At 30.4% G+C, this 18,990-nt stretch overlaps 1 protein-coding gene across 1 annotated transcript in view; it reads left to right on the top strand.

Annotated features, from left to right (window-relative positions):
* LOC118183323 (cGMP-dependent protein kinase 1-like) overlaps window positions 1-18,990 on the top strand; it is a 509,379-nt gene that overhangs the window by 441,691 nt on the left and 48,698 nt on the right. The window contains exons 11-12 of the mRNA XM_085824166.1: window positions 438-543; window positions 9,012-9,151. Of these exons, the coding sequence (XP_085680292.1) occupies window positions 438-543; window positions 9,012-9,151 (246 nt within the window). The remainder of the gene's footprint in view (window positions 1-437; window positions 544-9,011; window positions 9,152-18,990) is intronic.

Below are 18,990 nucleotides of genomic sequence, written 5' to 3'. Positions count from 1 at the left end.
AATGCTAAGTGTTATATATGGAATTTAAAATTATTATGAATTATATATTATATGACATACTGAAACGCAATAGTAAAATAACCTTTGAAGTACCCACCATTGTGATCATGTATAGACTACATTTTAGTATCGATATAGACATTTTTGACCATCTAAATATTCTCTAAGTACTGCTTTAATTAAGTTAAATCACGGTAGCACATACTAGAAGATTATATCTACTTTCCGTTGGTTAGAAAGTTGCCCGATATGCTTGATAACGGTGAACGAAAGAATGAATATCACAGCAATGAGCAAGTTACGTTTAAAATTAGCTAAACAAGTTTTTTACAAATCGCTTTTCTTAATAATTGCTAATTACTGATTAATTACTCATTTTTGGTATTAGTTCATTAATATCACTATAGTTAATTATTGTTGTCATTGATCTTTTAAAGGTACCATCAAACTGAAAATGAAAAGAACGAGTTTCAAGATCTCAGTCTGGAGGATTTGGAAATAATAACGACCTTAGGAGTCGGTGGTTTTGGAAGAGTTGATTTGGTTTGTATAATTTCATCTTAAAAATGTTTCGAAATTTAAATATGATAATACTTTAGAAACCTAGATACTTTAGTAAACTAGATGATACTTTAATAAACTAGAAATTTAGCTCTTTGCTTTTAATTTTCCTGGAATATCTCTCCGTCAAAAAGGAATTAAAGTTTCTTTCATTGCCATTTTAATGCATGGGTCAAAAAATATATATATATATTTTCAGAAATTTACATTTATAAAGGTTTTTGAATGCAAAAACAAAATAATAGAATATTAAGGTATGGAATGTAATAAAAGTATAATTTTTAGCGCATAAATCTTTATAAACATATACTGTTCTGGCCTGCAGATATATTATTATTATTATTAACCTTAAAAGCTTTTCCATAAAATATGCTCAATTTTTATGTGCAATCTAACATTTAAGAAGTACAAGTTTTTATTTCTTTTTATATTGTCATATATTAATAGTGCAGCTTATCTTCACAATAACAAGAAGCTAGCATGTAATCTGCTGTTTCATAAAACTTTTGAATACCTCTAAAAATCTTAATTTATGAAAGACTAAATTTTATATAATGTGAAGTGAATAATATCGGGGAAAATTTGGCTAAACAGCATTCAGGAATAGAATTTTATTCGTTTCTTATATTTTATTTAATAACTGAACATGTCATACGTTTTGTAACTCAATTCAAGGCAAAAAGTCGAATAAGAAAGTGACTTTCTTTTTTGTGTTTCCTTCTTTGTTTCCGTTTATTTCTTACTCACTTTGTCAAGTTTCCTGCCACTGGAAACGAAAAGACACTTAATTCCTATCAATACAATTTTGTCCTCAATTAAGAAATTTTTCATCCTGATTACTCGCGATAAAGAAAGACAGGGGACATTTGTTTTTGATAGAAGTGATTGTACATCTCATATATTTTTTCATATGATAATATATAGTAGATAAAGAAGCTTTTTACTTTGATTTTATTTATAGGGAAAGAAGAAATCTGAAATAGCTTCTCACGTGACTCAATAAGCCTATCTAATAATCTATCTCCGGTATCATAAAGATTATTATCTTATCATGTTATCTCGGTGATATATATCATTATTCTTTTTTACGTGCCGCAAGAATGATACAACTCTATCTGCCTGTTATACCGCAGACATTAATTGCAGCAACTTTATTCTTTGTTATTTTTTGATAAAAAAATACAATACTATGCTCTGCTGATACTACATTGATAGAAAAATTTAATCTCACCAGGAGAATGTGGAAATAATAGTGACTCAAATCTCGTTAGAGATTTATACCTGAATTTAAATTTCTTCGTTGTTAATTATATACAACATTTTCTGGCATTTTAATACGTTTAATGTTTTAAGAACTGGTAGTTAAGTGAAATTAAAATGTTAAACTGGCAATTTTTCGAATCCTTAGTATAAATACTAATTTAATTAATTTAGTATGGATAAAAAGTTTTATTGTTTAAAAGTTTAAAGATTTTCAACTATACCTTAAAACATGTTTTTACTAAAGAATAACTACTCCTTATTTCAAAGAAAACACACGCAAGAGAAATGTCCCTTTGCTATAGTAGTTACGTTAATAGTTTATTTAGAATAACAGTATTCAGCGCCATTTACTTTAAAGTTTTATCCATAAAAAAATATTTCTTATTTTATTTTAACAAGCTTTAAAAGTTGTTTATACCATAAACATTTTTCAGAGAAAATTTTTTATTATTGAGAGAGTTCTTTTCGACAGTTTTAGAGTGTTCAAAGACTGAGTCTTTTCAAATGGTTTTGATCTTTCTTCTTCTTTAATAATCACAGTCGAAAATTTATTTGCTTTCGTAGATTAACAGCACTAAAAAAATTGTAATAAATTAAACTGGAGACTATTTTTCTATATTGTAATTACTTGAAATAAAAATAAATTTTATATGTCTTATTTACTTGAAAAATAGTTTACCTTCTTGGTCTTATGTCCAAAATTTGCTTTAAAGCTTTACCCTCTATTCACTGGTATTAATTAATTTAATTGGATTCAAATTACTGTTCCAAAACAGTATTATATGTATACAATTTCTGGTTTATATATATAACCTACTTTAGGTATGATACAAGATAATTTCAGAAAACTCCCGGAGTATTTTCGTTTTAGAGAAAACGTAAAGAAATAAACGTTTGATTTACACTGTTGGTTACTGATTGTACTGCTGACCAAGAAACCACACATGCACTTAAAACCATTATTTTCCAGTTAGCGAGAAACATCTACCGTCCATCAAATTATCGCCGAAGGGCAACTAAGACATTTCACATGCTCTGGTAACGTTCGCATGCCACCAAAACATGGAATGATATTGCAAATTTGTGACAACAAAGTGCTCTACAATTACAATGGGGCAGTTATATGTTACAGTAACGGTATGCAAATTTATAATTATTTAGTATCAACCATGCTGCTGTACTTCTTCATGACATATTACATCGTATGATTATTAGTTCTATTGTCAAATTTTCCCTTCCAATAGCTGCTTAGCTGTTGCAAACAGCATTTTATTCCTGAAATTTCTCAGCAGGAGTAGCTGTGCCGTACCAATTTTTGAATGTTCAAACTAAATAATCATCAAAATACATTTTATTTAGGAACCTTAAACTCGGTAAACAAAATATATGTAAGTCTCCAATAAATCAGACTGGATCGAACTTAAAGTAATAAACAGAGAGCATTATTTCACACAACATTTATTGACGAACACCAAAGACGAACTGATACATATACATAATTATGACATCACGGTTTCTTTTTACAAATAAATACTACTGCCATCTATTGGCGATCCGAGGATACATAGTCATAAACTTATATTTAACACTCTCCCCCATGCATCCGTAAAATTTTACTGAACTTCAAGATTATAAAGTCTTTAATTGGTCTTTTAATAACACCCTTATCCAAGTGAATCTCACAATATCTAATTCTACCATCTCTTCCGTGAAATAATATCTTAATCCTACCTAACTTCCAGTTACAACGTTTCACATTGTCTTCTCATACAAGTACTCATCATTAATTTTAAACACGAGAAAATTTTGGGGGGGTTTTTGAAAACGTGACTGATCTTAATTCTAACAAATATTCTTTATAAAACCTTTTCCAAAAATGCTCTAATAATAATTGCCTATGCTTCCATCTTTTAATCAACTGAGATCTTGTAGATTTTAGTTTAGGTTCAGGAGAAGGTAAAACAGTCAATCTAGGTCCGGTTATAAAATGAGATGGTGAAAGAGGATCAGGCTCATTTGGTTCATTGACTACACAGATTATAGAATTAATAACAACTTCAACTAAAATAGTATACAGTTCTTGATAATATAAAGAAGCTTTATCTAAGATACGTTTTAAACAAGTTTTTACAGATCATACCAAGCGTTCCCAGAATCCACCCCACCAAGGAGTACCTTCTACAATAAATTTCCATTCAAACCCATTTTTCCCAAGGAAATTTAAAACCTTTTCATCTTTACACAATTTATACAAATATTTTAATTCACGATCAGCAGTTCTAAAGGTCTTAGCATTATCAGAATAAATAACTCTACAAATACCTCTAGGTGCAAAACATCTACGCAGTGCTTCAATAAAACACTCTGTACTTAAATTTGATAACAATTCTAAACGGACTTCTCGAGTCACTGCACAGGTAAGCAGTGAAATATACACTTCTGTACCATCTTTTAAATACAAAAGGCCAGCAAAATCTTGGCCACTTACCTCAAATGGTTGAGCTTTCTGCACTCGGTCAGCAGGAACAGGAGCCGATATCTCGTGCCCAGCTTTAGCATTATATTTTTTACAAAATCTACAATCATGTAGCACAGATTTTACAAAACGTCTAGCTTTTAAAATCCAAAATTTCCCTCTTACTCGCACTAAAGTGCATTGACACCACTATGAAGTACCTTCACATGACGGTTTAAAATCATTAAACGAGAAAAATAATCATTTGGTAATATTATAGGCTGAATTTCATTGACATCTAATGATGATTTTATTAATCTACTTCCAACTCTTAAACAACCTTTTTCATCCATTACTGGATTTAATCCAAACAATTTGGAATTTTGAGATAATGGTTTTTTACATTTAACACCATTCAATTCTGTAAAAAAATACTCATTTGTGATACGTTAATCCAATAATACATAGCATTACATATTTCATAACCAATCACTCTAATTCTGTGCATTACGCAGTACCAATCACTCTGTTCTGTGACTTTAAATTATTAATGACTCTAAATACTACATATGATGTGACTCTTAAAAGTTTATTTAGGTCATCAAAGTTCTCTATTTTTAACACAGGTTGTAATGGTTGAACACTGCTGGTAACTTGAGTCACAACTCTTTCTTCAGCACTATCTACTATGTTACAATGCTCGTTCACTTTAGGACAATTTATTTCATCTTGATCAAGCCATGGAGGTCCATGCCACCACACTCGATCTACTGCAAGCTCATTCATTTTAACATCATGTGTGATTTTGTTGGCCGGATTTTCTGAGCCTGGACAATGAAGCCACATAGTCGGAGATGTTTTATATTGAATTTCTGACACTCGATTTTGTACGAAGTTTTTCCATCGCCGTGGTGAGTTCTTTATCCAGTGAAGGACAATAAGAGAATCTGTCCATAAATGAATCTTAAAGTGCTTAATAATTAATTATAAGCACTTTATACTACCATTAATAGCGTGAGGAAAATGCACACGGACTGTAGTTACAAGTCTTGCACCTAACATTGCTGCCATGAGCTCGAGTCTTGATAAAGATCATTTTTGTAGGGGAGCCACTCTGCTCTTGGCTGTCACTAAATTTGCTCCAGAATATTTTAAGCTACAGAATTTCACGAACACTGCTACTCCGTAAGCACTTTAAGATTAATCACAAAAACAATGTAGTTCCAGTGCTTCAGGCGTTTTATCAATATCAGGAAAATACCACCGAGATATCTGGATATTAGGTAGATCGCATAGTTGCCTATACCATTTGTTCCACTTTTCTTGCAGTTCTGGTGGGATAATTTCATCCCAATCAACACCTTTCATGTAACAGAGTAATCAAGAGTCAGTAATCTCGTAACGGAACTTTTGCTTGAATAACATATGGAGCAAGAAACCCAACCGGATCGAAGATTTTTGAAGCGGCTTTCAAAATACAACGTTTTGTTTGGTCATTTGAGAGAATGAACTCAATAACGTCTTGAGCATTAAAACAGAAGATATTCTTAATTGTATCCCATTGAAGTCCAAAAATCTTTGAGGGGGAATTACAGTCAGGCAGTTTAAAGCTAACGAAGTTGTTACTTGATTTGAACTGTTTCTTTAAAGTATCCGAATTTAACTTCCATTTGGTCAGAGTCATTAATTCCCTTTTCATTATATCATTGGCTTCATGATATATTTGTACAGCTTATGACACCACGGTTTCGTTTTACAAATGAACACTACTGTCATTTATTGGCGATCTGAGGACACATAGTCATAAACTTATATTTAACACTTGGCCATCTATAAGTGATGCTCGCTTATTAAACTTCTGTCAGTTAATATTCCGTTCTTTTTAGTCCAAGAAACTGCCGACTAGTCTGGACTAGTTTGCTAAGCTACTCCTCTAAATATTCTAACATTCCAACTTTACCTTAAGACGGCATAAAAATCGACCAGCCACAGGGAGGCAAACACAAACTGACAGCTGGTAGGTCATTTTTCTGAGTCAGCTGCAAATTCATACATGCGTAAATATACTTGGCTATGGCTTAAGATTAATTGGCTGTGGCTTAGACCTTTTTCTATAGATGTGAACGAAGCTAATGACGTTAACGTCTTATGACTATGACAAATGTGACAGATAAACCATCGCATGAACGCTTGAAGTGTGTTTAAAATACCCTTGCCAAAAATAAAATTGTCTAAAGACTTGTGTGAATGTCTTATGTCTCTACTAAAGTAAATCATCGTATATTTGCGGAATAGTTTAATGGTGTGGAAAGGTTGATTTTTTCTTATTTGTAATCATCATTTCCCTTCTTGCGTGTAGTAAGGGGTTAGAACCAGTTCTGTCATACAAAGTTTTGAACCTGCGGGCAAACCAATCTGCTGGACTCCTACGACAAGCACCAACCTATTAATGGAAGTCAATTAAATTATACAGATTAGAATGGGAGCCCTATATTCGTGGGGCATCCCTGGCAAGTGCACATTGGGCTCTTGCGTTAAGACAGTGCAAGGTAACACGTTCAACTGGCAAGCTGTTAGAATATCAGCATGAGTACAGTTGATTCTCTGATGTCTTTTGGCTCGAAAGAAATCAAAACAAAATTTCTGCAGTAACACCTGATTTAAAATGCCATAGCTTGTAATTCTTTCGGCACTTCATTTGCAAGCAGAGAATATAAGAAATTATCGTATTCTACAGCCCGTGTTCTTGTAATGTAAGTTTAACACGTGATCTTTGGGAAGCTGGTTCTAGTTCCGGGAAAGGTATAAAGAAGTTTTCGTCGGTAAGCTTAGTAAATTTCGATAAACTTTCAATTTTAAAAAATATGAAATTTTATATCATAAAGCTTATAACTTAATCAAAAAATATATAAATTATTGAATTCAGAGCTTCTTAGAATGTGGTCGCAGTGCTGGCTAAATTTAAAGAATGACCTATTAATTTTGTTACAAATCTTCGTATCTATCATTACAATGAAGCGGTCATTAGAAGTGGAGATTTTTATTATAGTGATTGACAGATTTAATGATATCATGATCATATTAATTAAGCAAATGAAACTAATCGAATCTTCCACAGAAATAGAATTTGTATGGAGCTAATAAAAATGATTTCGAGTAACTTAGCAGATAAACCAATTTAGCTGTGCTTGGGCAAGGGACCTGTACATAATGACGACAAAAATATCAAAAAACCTCCGCAAATCACTAAATCACTGAGTATTCCATGGGCCGTTTTAACCCAGTGTAATAGTTTTAATATAAATAACATAAATCGCCAATGTTGTCTCTTCTTAATGGCAGTAACGAAGTAAACAAATCTAAAAACAGGCTGAAATGTAAATATACTTTCTAATAACGTAAATAAAACTAATGGGTGCTGTGAATCCGCTTTATGGAATAAAACTGAACTACTTTGATCGCACTATCATTTTTGTGTTATAGCTCTCAGAGTTGAAATATGGAATACCAAATGATTCTTGCTAGAAAACTGAAAGTTTACAGAAGGTTTTCGCGTTGCCCGGCGACGCAATATCAAAATAACTCCAAACTGATTTTATTCACTTTGTAATGTATGATTCAAAATTTTGAAGTACTTAATAATATGTTTTTACAATAGGGTTGTGATGTAAAATATATTAATATTTAATTAGATATCTTAAATTTTATGTTATTGAGCTAATTTCACTTTGTAATTTTCTTACACGTTTAAATTTAAAAAATCGTGAGTAGCTACGGAAAGGCTTTTATTAATAAAGTGTACTTTGAGATACAATGAAAATAAAATTAAGAGTAATCTGCAGAAAATTTTAGAAATGTACTACATATTGATGTAAAACAAAATTAAATATTGTTGTTAATTCATGTAAATTGTTTGAAAATCCATAAAAGTTTTTGTAAATGTCGAAAGTATATTAAGAGAATTCAAATCAGCAAAATTTAATAAGAAACATTATGTTGAAAATAAATAGAAGTGGAGTGGAATTTGCACAGTTTACATTTAATTAATTAAATAAATTTTATTCATCGCTGGGAAGTATTTTCCTTACTGAAGGTTAAAAATTTAAAAACGGGAAGATTCTTTGATTTACCTGAAGACCGGAAGATGGAAAAACCCGGAAGACTTCCTGTAAAATCTGAAAACTGGCAACTAAGCGAAGTTTTTTTTTAAAAATAAATGTAGAAGATCGACCAGACATTATCAAATAAATTTTGTTTGCCTCATAAGTTGCTTTTGCATGCAATGAAGACAGAATGTTCTTTATCCTAACTGGTCTAGCACTTTTTCTTCAATATTACCTCAAATCTATATTGCTATTTTTTTTTACATTTTCCATGTTTTCGTTTGATATATTATTTAAAGCTGGGAAATCCACTGAAATTTATACTTCTTTAAATGTAATTATTCTCCAAACTTCGTAAGATGCTTGGGAAACTCCAAGTATTGTAACGTCAAAATTTTTGGAAAAATGTTTCTAACACTAACCAGTTTCCTCTAGAAATCCCTTCCTTTAAACAGATAACTTCGGTTTCGGCATGCTTTGCCATAATTCAAGCAATCTAGTCCTTTCTAAAAATTACTACCTTGCAAATAAAATACAGTAGAATTTCCTGGCGATATTTTGTAAAAATCTTCCTCGCCAGTAATTATTTTCGATTTCCAAAACAAACACTTACGACTGATTCTTTTCAGGTTCGAAGCGTTAAGGACAAAAACCAGACATTCGCTCTTAAGTGCCTGAAGAAGGAGCAAATTGTCTCTATGGAGCAACAACACCACGTGATCAACGAGAAGGTTGTCATGATGTCCTGTAGGCATCCTTTTATTTGCAGGTTCGTAAAAATTCATTATTTCTCTATGACTCACTTCTCACTTCACGTCATGCAGTTAATGAGCTAACAACATCTTTTACGTTGAGTGAAGGAGCATAGTTGTCTAAAAATAGCCTGTTCACTGTATTATTGAGCTACATCACTGAAAACCCGATCAAATATTTTTTCCCCTTGAAATCTCTATTGTTGAAATACTTTAACTTTAAAACCTACATTTCGTTTTGAACATAAATATTTAAAATGTACGTTATCATTTTGCATAAAAATACATAGCGAAGTTGCAAGCTATATTAAAAGAAAATGTTGACATAATATTATAATTTACTTTTTCAAAAACAGAGTTTCCAAAAGGTAGAATCAGAAACCTGTTAATCCTCCAATTATTATAAGACTATCCGCTACGCGGCCAATCTTTGTCTGGCTTTTAAATGTACCGGGAAAATGCCTAAAAGGAATACCAAACATTAAATTTAAAAACTGCATAGTTTTACTCTGCAGAACAACTTTATCAAAAAAAGTCCATAAAAACGGAACAATGAAATGAGCAATAACCCTTAATAAAAATATTAATTATCCTAATAAATAAATTAACAAACTTCCCGTTGCAAAATCTTAAGAATTCAAATGGTATAAAGGAAATTCAGAACTTTGTTTCCTAAAAAAAAATGCAGACCATTTCAATATCTTAAAAATAGTGAAATAAGCAATAAATAATATGAAAAAAACACAAAAATAAAAAACTCTGCAAAGGAAAGTATAATTAATAATATTTTATTTCATATTTTCAACAGTCCACAGTCCAGTATACAAATCATTGAATGAAAAACTGTTGCCAAAACCACATTTCTAAAAGAATGAAACTATTCAAAATGATGCGATTTCATCAAAAAAAATATGATTCGAATTTTGAAAAAAAATCGCTTCCAGGTGCACTTGCTTTTGTCTAGATGCACCCATGTACAAAATTTCTTAGTCCTGGATCTATTAGCTTACGCGCAGCACAAACGAAAGACACACAGACAGACTCTTTCTTTTATTACATGTGGAGATGTTAGAAACCTATTTTATGTATAATCATGTTTATATAAAATAACATTTTCTGCAAAATAATTTTCAGAACTCCAGACCTTTTAATTAAATATTAAATATACTAACTTTTCAAGTGTAAGTTTTATGCAGATATTTATTTTTCATTCACTGTATTAAATGTGTGATCAAATTTAGGATTAGGGTAAAGATAAATGAACTTGCGCTTCTTATGAATTTAAATGTTGTACCTTTTATTATCATTCTCCAGCGTATTAAATTGTTTAAACTTTCTATTATAAATCAAAATGGGACAGGGGACAGAAAAAAATTGTTTTGTTCAGCTGGAAAACGGCATTCTTTTGGGAATAACTGCGTTAATTTCAGTACCTATACAATTTTCTTACTGAAGAAAATAAAATGTCTCCTTATTAAACAAAAAGCTGAAAACTGAAGTTTTTGCTTATCAGCTGCTTGAAAGTAAACAACTTCTGGTGTTGACATATCAAATTCTAAGCTCCTAAACAGCTGAAGCTTAAATACGTGAAAAGGTTTTGCCTTTTGCAAAGAGAAATGTGTTTTTCGCTAAAGAATACTGTGTTACCTTTATTATATTATAACTTGGAACTTCAAAGCTGCAAAACAAATTGGCAAATTTTAGTATTGCTAACGAGAATATATTTGTGTTTTAAATTATTTACTTTATACTCTATTCGTTTGAATATTTGCTGCTGGTTTTTTCCTAAATGTATGTCTGTGTACAAGTTCTAATCGAAGTGATTAACTCTCTTGATTTTATTTCCTTTTTTCATTTTGAGTCCTTTTTTCGCCGTGGAAAATACTTATTAAAATTGATGCACTAATATATATGTTTTTATATGCTGTGAAGTAAGCTTCTAATGTTAGGTTGTAAAGACATTAGGCATTTTATTTTAGTGCAGAAAACATGAAAACTGAGCTATATCCTCCCCGGGACTCGAATTCCAGAATTCCCGATTATTAGTCGGACGTGCTTCTAGTTACACTATGAAGGCACACGGTAAAATGGAAGAAAATGCCTTACAAGGTGTTTGAAAGTAAACAAGTTAGCTGTGATCTCTTAAGCTGTAATCTAACGATGCTTCAATCATTCCGTGAACAAATAAAGTAAAACTCATTAAAATGCATTCGAAGCAAAAAATAGTCAGTCTAGAGGTAAATTTCTTTATTGTCATAATATGCATGTAATTTCTACTGAGCATTTATTTTATGAAAGGGAGACAAAGTTCTGCTGAATTCAAAATCGTTAAACGTTCTAAATTTTAGAATGGTATTTCAAAATATAAGAACGAGATATCAATTTTACAAATCATTCAATAAACCTGACGCTGCTTTTAATATAAAATAATTCACAAAACAAAAAATTTGAATTTACTAATATCAATACGTATTGACGCAAAACTGTCATACTCTTCGCAAGTTTTTAAATAATTCTAAAATATATTTGAATCTGAGCTTTTACATTATTTGAAACATACAAAACTATTGTTATAAAAATAAAGGCTAATAAATTTTAATTTATTGGTAATTTAAAATTTATCTGTAATCTTTATTAAAAATCTGTGCTAAAAATACAGATTACTCTAAAATGGTCAATATTAGTTTATTTTTATTATATTTTAATTAGAATTAAAAATTCGTTGGAAATTCAGATCTCATTTGCCTAATAAATATGTAAGTCGTTTACAGCATAGTGTCAATGTCCTTCTTTGTTTGGTGCTTATTTTGTAGCAAATTGTAAATGCAATAGCTATATCATAAATCATATAATAAATAATACGTTAAAAACATCCTTTATTTCTGAGATATGACTTGTATATAATTTATTCACTACCATTATTGACTAAATTCAACATAAGATAACGTGTTTTTACATGACTAATGTGTTACGTTTGTAATCATAAGTAAATGGATTGTCACTGTGTGGTGTTCCAGGCTCTTGCCAACGACAAGCACAGTTTTACACTCCTTGTCACGGTGAACTTCGTGGGCTTGTTCTGATGTTACTGTCAGAAGAGTGAGATAAGTCACAACACAGTAGATGTAGACAACACAGACAACATTAAATGGCTGAACTTCGAAGAATGGAAACTAATAGAATGACAAAGCTTAATATTGTCGAATTTAAAGAAACAATTGCTTGCGCGACCAAACTTCGATCGCTTTTAATTTGGACTGTCGAGTTACTCATGCCAGACCGAACTCTGGGCTCACAAGCACCTGAATTGTCGTGCTAATACTTATTTCTATTAAAATTAACTGCAAATTTAGCTATACTAGAAATACACAACAATAATACAACAATGTGTACGCAGTTTGTAATGTAACGCCTCGAAGAGTTAATCACTAAAAAAAACTTTAAGAATTTACAGAAACGATTCTATATCCTTTACATACCGTATGACAGTAGGAAAACTGCAAATAGTGATAAAACTTATTAATTAAATGTATCACAAATTTAATGCATTTTATTTAAATTAATCGGTTAAATTATTAAAAATGTAAAAAATATTAAGAGTTAATTTTATTGCATTCAAATCACTTTGTTTATTAATCATCTCTACATATAATAAAAGGAAGAGTCTGTCTGTGTGTGTGTGTGTGTGTGTGTCATTCGTTCGCGCTGCGCGTAAGCTAATAGACCCACGGCTACGAAATTTAGTACATAGGTGCATCTAGACAAGAGCCAGTGCACCTCGAAGCGATTTTTTCGAAATTTGAATTAGAATTTTTTTTATTTTTTGTTTTGTGATGAAATCGCGTCATTCTGAGACATAATGGGCTGTAGGAAAGCGAGATTTTACTCTACACACTCCATTTTCACATCGTCATGAAACGTAGGCTCTTAGCTATTTTACAAACTTAAAATAAATTTCGTATTTCAATAAATCGATTAAATACGAATAACAAAGGGAGCTTAACACCTTTTCAACGGGATTTTTTCTAAAAAAGTTTATTTTTAAAAATGTACAGTTTATTTTTCTTTGATTTGTGGACACGTTAAAATTTCGTCCTTGCGACTGCTTTTACAAAAAGAATTTTGGAAAAATGATAATATTTTGTATTTTTAAAAAAGGTTTTAAATATATCATATATATATATATCACATTTTTAAAGATGTGAGATGTGAGAAGTAAGCTTCCTAGTACACTTCTCACATCTCACATCTTTAAAAATGTGATTTTGGCAACAATTTTCGTGTCTTATTGTTGTTGATAGATTTTTGATGAAATCGCATCATTTTGAATAGTTTCATTCTTTAAGAAATATGGGTTTGGCAACAAGTTCTCATCGTATTTGTTATGTCACTGTTTTTAAGAAATTGGCATATTTCATTGTCATTTATATATATATATATAATACATACTTATTGATTTTTTTGATAAAGTTGTTCTGCAGAGTAAAATTCTGCGCGGAATTTTATGTTTTTTGAGTTGCTTTCATGCTATCTTTTGCTTATTTCACTGTTTGTAAGATATTGAAAAGTTTTGCATGATGCTTTTTCTTCAACGGAAAGTTGGTTAATTTTTTATTTGTCTTTGATATTGAAAAGTTTTGAGTTATTTTTTTAGGAAACAAAGTATTTAACCTCCTTTATACCATTTGAGTTCTTAAGATTTTGTAAAGGGAAGTTGGTTAATTTATTTATTAGAATAATTAATATTTGTATTAAGGGATATTGCATATTTAATTGTAATTTTGTTATACGTAATAACTTTTTTATGAAGGTGTTCTGCAGAGTAAAACTCTACGCAGTTTTCAAGTTTAACGTTTGGTGTTCCCTTCAGCTATTTTTCCGGTACATTTAAAAGCCAGAAGAAGGCTGGCAGCGAAGCTGCTAGTTGACAGATAAATAGATTGCGCTTTGCTAAGTTTGCAAAGTTTGAAAACTAATCCTTTGCTAAGTTTGAAAGATAAAGAGCTTGCGCTTTGACGAATAACAACACATTTTATTTTTAAAATGATTAAATTATTTATTAAATTTTAAAATTATTTAAAGTGAAACATTGCTTTTAAATCTCTGAGTTTGTTAATAAAAAATTTTTTAAGTTAGCAAAACTTTAAAAAAGAACAATTTGAAATTTAAAATTTGGATTTCAAAAAGAACATTCTCTGTTACAAGAACGTTCAAACTTTAGTGCTTCTAGGTGCTACCTTCTTTCCACAATGCAGTAGACATACATGCAGATTCTCCATATTTTAATAATAAAAGATAAATTAATTACATTTAATTTGCTAAGTAATCGTTCCGGATTTTTGCCAATTTATGGTTATTAATTCACTTCAAAAGAATATCCTATATATAATTTATTACTAACATAAGAAAGCATTTCTTATATAAGATAAAGTAAAAATATCAGAAGCTATGTAAGGGAAAATTTATCAAGTAAAAAATGGATCTAACAAGTATTTTCTTTTCTCTTGTGGCATTTTATGGCAAACTTTGTGTTATTCTTTAATTTCTCCTCTGTTGTTCTTCCTTTTTTATTCTTACATATGTAAAAGATCCAACGAAAATTAATATAATTTCCTCGAGGAATAATATAGGCAAGTGAAAATGTTAGTGAGAGGAGTTTTATCTGGAAAAATATTCTGCTTTAGAAAATAATGTCCTACTCTTACCAATGTTCTACTTAATTCTTTTTCTACTTTAACACGGAAATAAAACGTGTGATAATGGTTTACCTGCAACGTTTTATTTTTGCCCATCCAGGAATTCATTCCATTCAGAAACTCATTTCTGTCTCAATAATTATCGCTTACATTGGAAAAAATTAAATGATCTTTGATCTTTTAATCCTTAGAACAAAATAATTTTATTTATTTTAAATGGCAAATTTTTACATCTAACTTCAGTCAAAAAGGAAACCTGAAATAAATTAATTGCCGAAAAAAGCTGGAAGCTTTCGTACAAGTATTAGTTATGCAACAACTATTATTAGCAATTTACGAAGAGTAATTTGAGAATTCGAACGTAGTAACTTTCAGAACATAGTATAGTAGGAATCTGAAAATAAATTTTAATTTTTTAATAAAATTAAATATGAACAATCAATAAAATAAATTATCAACTTTTCCCTCATTATTATTATTCCCTACTCATGGTTTGTGTTTGATCTTCTGAAAAAGCACACGAATGTTTAAAAGCACTTTATATTATTCAAAACATTGTCTATAGCTCCAAAGTGATTATACTTTAAAAAAAATTAAATTAAAAAGATAAAAACTTGTTTATAAAAAAGAAAAATCTGAAATTGTTCAGATTTTAACGTTCGCCCAGGAGGGTTCTTTTAAAGTTTAATATAGTTTGTAATATCTACTTGTGAGCTTTCAGTGTGACAGCTGAAGTAAGTGCAGGGACCAGACAGAAGAAGGGTTAAAAAAACCCTTTATTAAACTCTTTACAATTCACAATGCGTCGACTTGACGCTAACAAGCGCCTCGCTCAGGCTTTAACTCAACTAACAAGAACTAAACTTCAAATCCAAAGATATTGAAAAATATCTTTGAATTTGAAGTTTGAATCCGAGCCCTGGGGAAAATATTTATCGGATAATCCTGTTATTTAAAACCGCGTCAAAGTCTCGTGGCAGCAAAGTAATAGCTGTTACGCCTCTTTAACCAGCAACAAGTTCAGAATCAGAGGCTGACACTACAAAGGTACAGTGCTTGCCCACTCTTCCTAAGTTTCCCTTCTAGAACTCAGTATTTAAACTTTTCCTTCTAATGGTAGAATTTGCATTCTTTCACGAGCTACTAAATTTAAATATTATAGCATTGACAATTAGGGGAATGAAGGCTCATAAAAAAGAAATCGTAAACTTAAAATTAGCTTGTTATTCAAAATAAATATCAATCTCTACAAGTTTATCAGCATAAACAATCAATAGAAATGCCCCATGTGGAACAGCAAAATAGTTTATAGGATACTAGACGAATATGCATTTAGAAGATGAGAACCCTATGCATCTTCTGTACATTTGAAACGTGAAAACATTTCTATAAAAATATTTAATGTTTTTAATTAGCTATATCGTGAATTGTATGCATTTCTACTTAACTGAACCAGATTCAATTGTAAAACAAATACTATTCTTAAGAACTTCATCTATTGCTTTTAAATAACTTCGTTTATTCATCAGTATCAAAGAGATTAAATCTGAAAGATAAATATCTTGCACTTTTCCGAGAAACAACGCAAATCCGCGTTCGAGACTATTGAATCGACTAAAAGGAGAAAAGTAATTTATCCTTTATGTCTGTTTACAAAATTCATCTACAACTGCATATTAATTTTGTATTTAATATTTAATAAATCCTTAACTCAAAGCAGTTGAGTTTTGCTGTCTTGAGGTATCTCAGGGTTTAGAATTATAAGAAATCCTCTCTTTTTTCGCTGCACGCTCTCCGTGATTTAATTGATAGCAAATCCGCCAGCAATCCTAAATTCGAATTCCGGGAAGGCCTAGCTGATTTCTCCGGATTCCTATTTTAATAAACTTAAAATACTCTTCCAAATAAGTAGAAACTGGAATTTTTACTTTTACATTTTTTTTAATTAGTTAAAATCATGCTTCTAAGAATTTTATTATTTTTATTGGAAGAAATAGAGTATTATTCATATTATTACTGTCGGCATTCGTTATAACGTTTGCTCTTTACAATAGCCTCTCCTTTATAATGGCCGGACATAAAGCTCCAAACTGATGAGGAATATTAAATTCAGTCTTTGTATAATGATCCTTCATATAACAACCGTTTTTCATTACGACGTGAGAAGGCATTATAACCAGCATCAACAGCTTTATTATTGTTATTAATATTATATTTACTAAAGTAAACTTTATTAATAGTTCTTTTTTATTAAAGTTTTCTTTAAACGCAAGATTTTGTTATCTAAATTCTTCTCCTAAATATAATCTGTGCAGCTTATCTTAGCATCTCTTAAATTTAGTTAGAGGCTTAAATAATTTAGAATAATTTAGTATAATTTAGAATTAAATAATTTAGTTAGACCCCATAATATTTACGAAAATTTTGTGGAACACCATAAGCATTCTGCAAATCCGACACATGCATGAGTGAAACTAAATTTTTTCACTTGTACTGTAATGCACTATTGCAGTTTTAGGTCATTAACTTTAATTTCTAATTTTAAGACATAGAACAATGTGAAAATTTTAAATAAGTAACAGACGAAATGAGAGCGTCACGTGCAAAGCAAGGAAAATGAAAATTTATATTATGAAAAGAATAAGTCGAAACATTTTCGTTTTTCCCTTTGTCTTTATTGTCTTATCTTTTTCTATTTTCAGATACATTGTGTAAAAATATTTGGCAATTGTAAAATTGTTATAATAAGTTAAAGAAATATCAAAACTGTTAAAATTTTTGCCGACCCCCTGATGCAGGTCCCGCGAGGCCCATGGAAGTCGCGACCCACAGTTCATGAAACTCTGATCTATGCGACACTTAACATGGATGGTGCGGATCTTAAGATCCACCATTATTAAAAAGCATTGCGTTAATTCTGAGCCAAATTTTTAAAACAAATGCTTTAGAAAATTTAATTTTTTTTCTCTAACTTCATTTATATAACATGTCTTGTTAGAATACAACTAAGGTAAGTTACAACATTTTCAGAACATAAGCCCCTCACAGTAATGATAGGCCTGTCATCGGATTTCTAAGTTCCAACTTCATTTATAGAAAACTGTTGAACATACTGAAAGTGATCGTCCGCAAATAGCTAATCATTGAATTATCTAAAATCGATTAAATAATTTTTTCTGCTTCCAGTCGTTTAAAAGACATTAGCACTCATTTTAGTAGATGGCTGAAATTTGATCCCCGTACTTGGCAATAATTCTTTTCAGATGTAAGGCTATAAAATGTATTTCAAACCAATTCTGCTATTTAAGTAAGTAAGGAAAATGTGCTCAATAAAGTGATTTTTTCTTTGCAAGCAATTAAAGCCTATGTCTCAACACATCTTGAATAAATATTAATCATAAAATGAAAACAACCTGAGTATTCCAATTTAAAAATCGAAAACTGGAGAAACCTAAAAATAGCCATTTGCACACAGTTCCTCACTCCAATACGAGTATTAATTTTCTTAAGGACAAAAATAAACGAAACGGAATAAAGATTGGGGATCGAATATTTACTCTGCTATAGTTTATTCTGTTATTTCAAAAAGGTTCTGTGTTATTTTTAGATTTCCTCGTTTTTAATTTCTCGATATGCGTTCTTCGTGATATTGTTTTTAAAGTATAGGAAACTATCTTCATTTCTCTTATGTAACTTTTCGGAACGAAGAACAGCATAAATAATTGGTTCATATTGTATCCTTAAAAGATGCATTTTAAAAGGGAACGGTATTCATACGAACTTCTTTCAAAAGTTATCGTTACTACCCAACTTTGAGTTCAAGTAAATAAACTAAAAAAACCTTACAACTAAAAACTTGGCTTAAAAAAACTTGCAGAATAAAATCAGTTTTATTGAAATTATTAATTAAAAAAATTAATCTGAAAGCTTTCAGATTTTATATTTTTTAAAGTTTTTCGCGCTACCTTGATTTGTTAAATATCATGTTCTTTGCACTTAAACCATAAAATCCAATTCAACAACAATATCGCATGAGCATATCTTTAGAATTTCCAATACACAGTATCGCGAGCTAGAGATAAAGATTTTTTTTCGTACAATATTGCCATTGCTCGCTGTGAAATCGTTGAGTATGTTAATCATAAATTCGTTAAAGTGTT

Source organism: Stegodyphus dumicola, chromosome 9 (genome assembly GCF_044657685.1).
Source record: "Stegodyphus dumicola isolate Sdum_Otavi_A_Nest chromosome 9, ASM4465768v1".
NCBI classification, from domain to species: Eukaryota; Metazoa; Arthropoda; class Arachnida; order Araneae; family Eresidae; genus Stegodyphus; species Stegodyphus dumicola.
The sequence above is the reverse complement of the archived record's forward strand: the minus strand, read 5'-3'. Positions and strand labels throughout refer to the sequence as shown.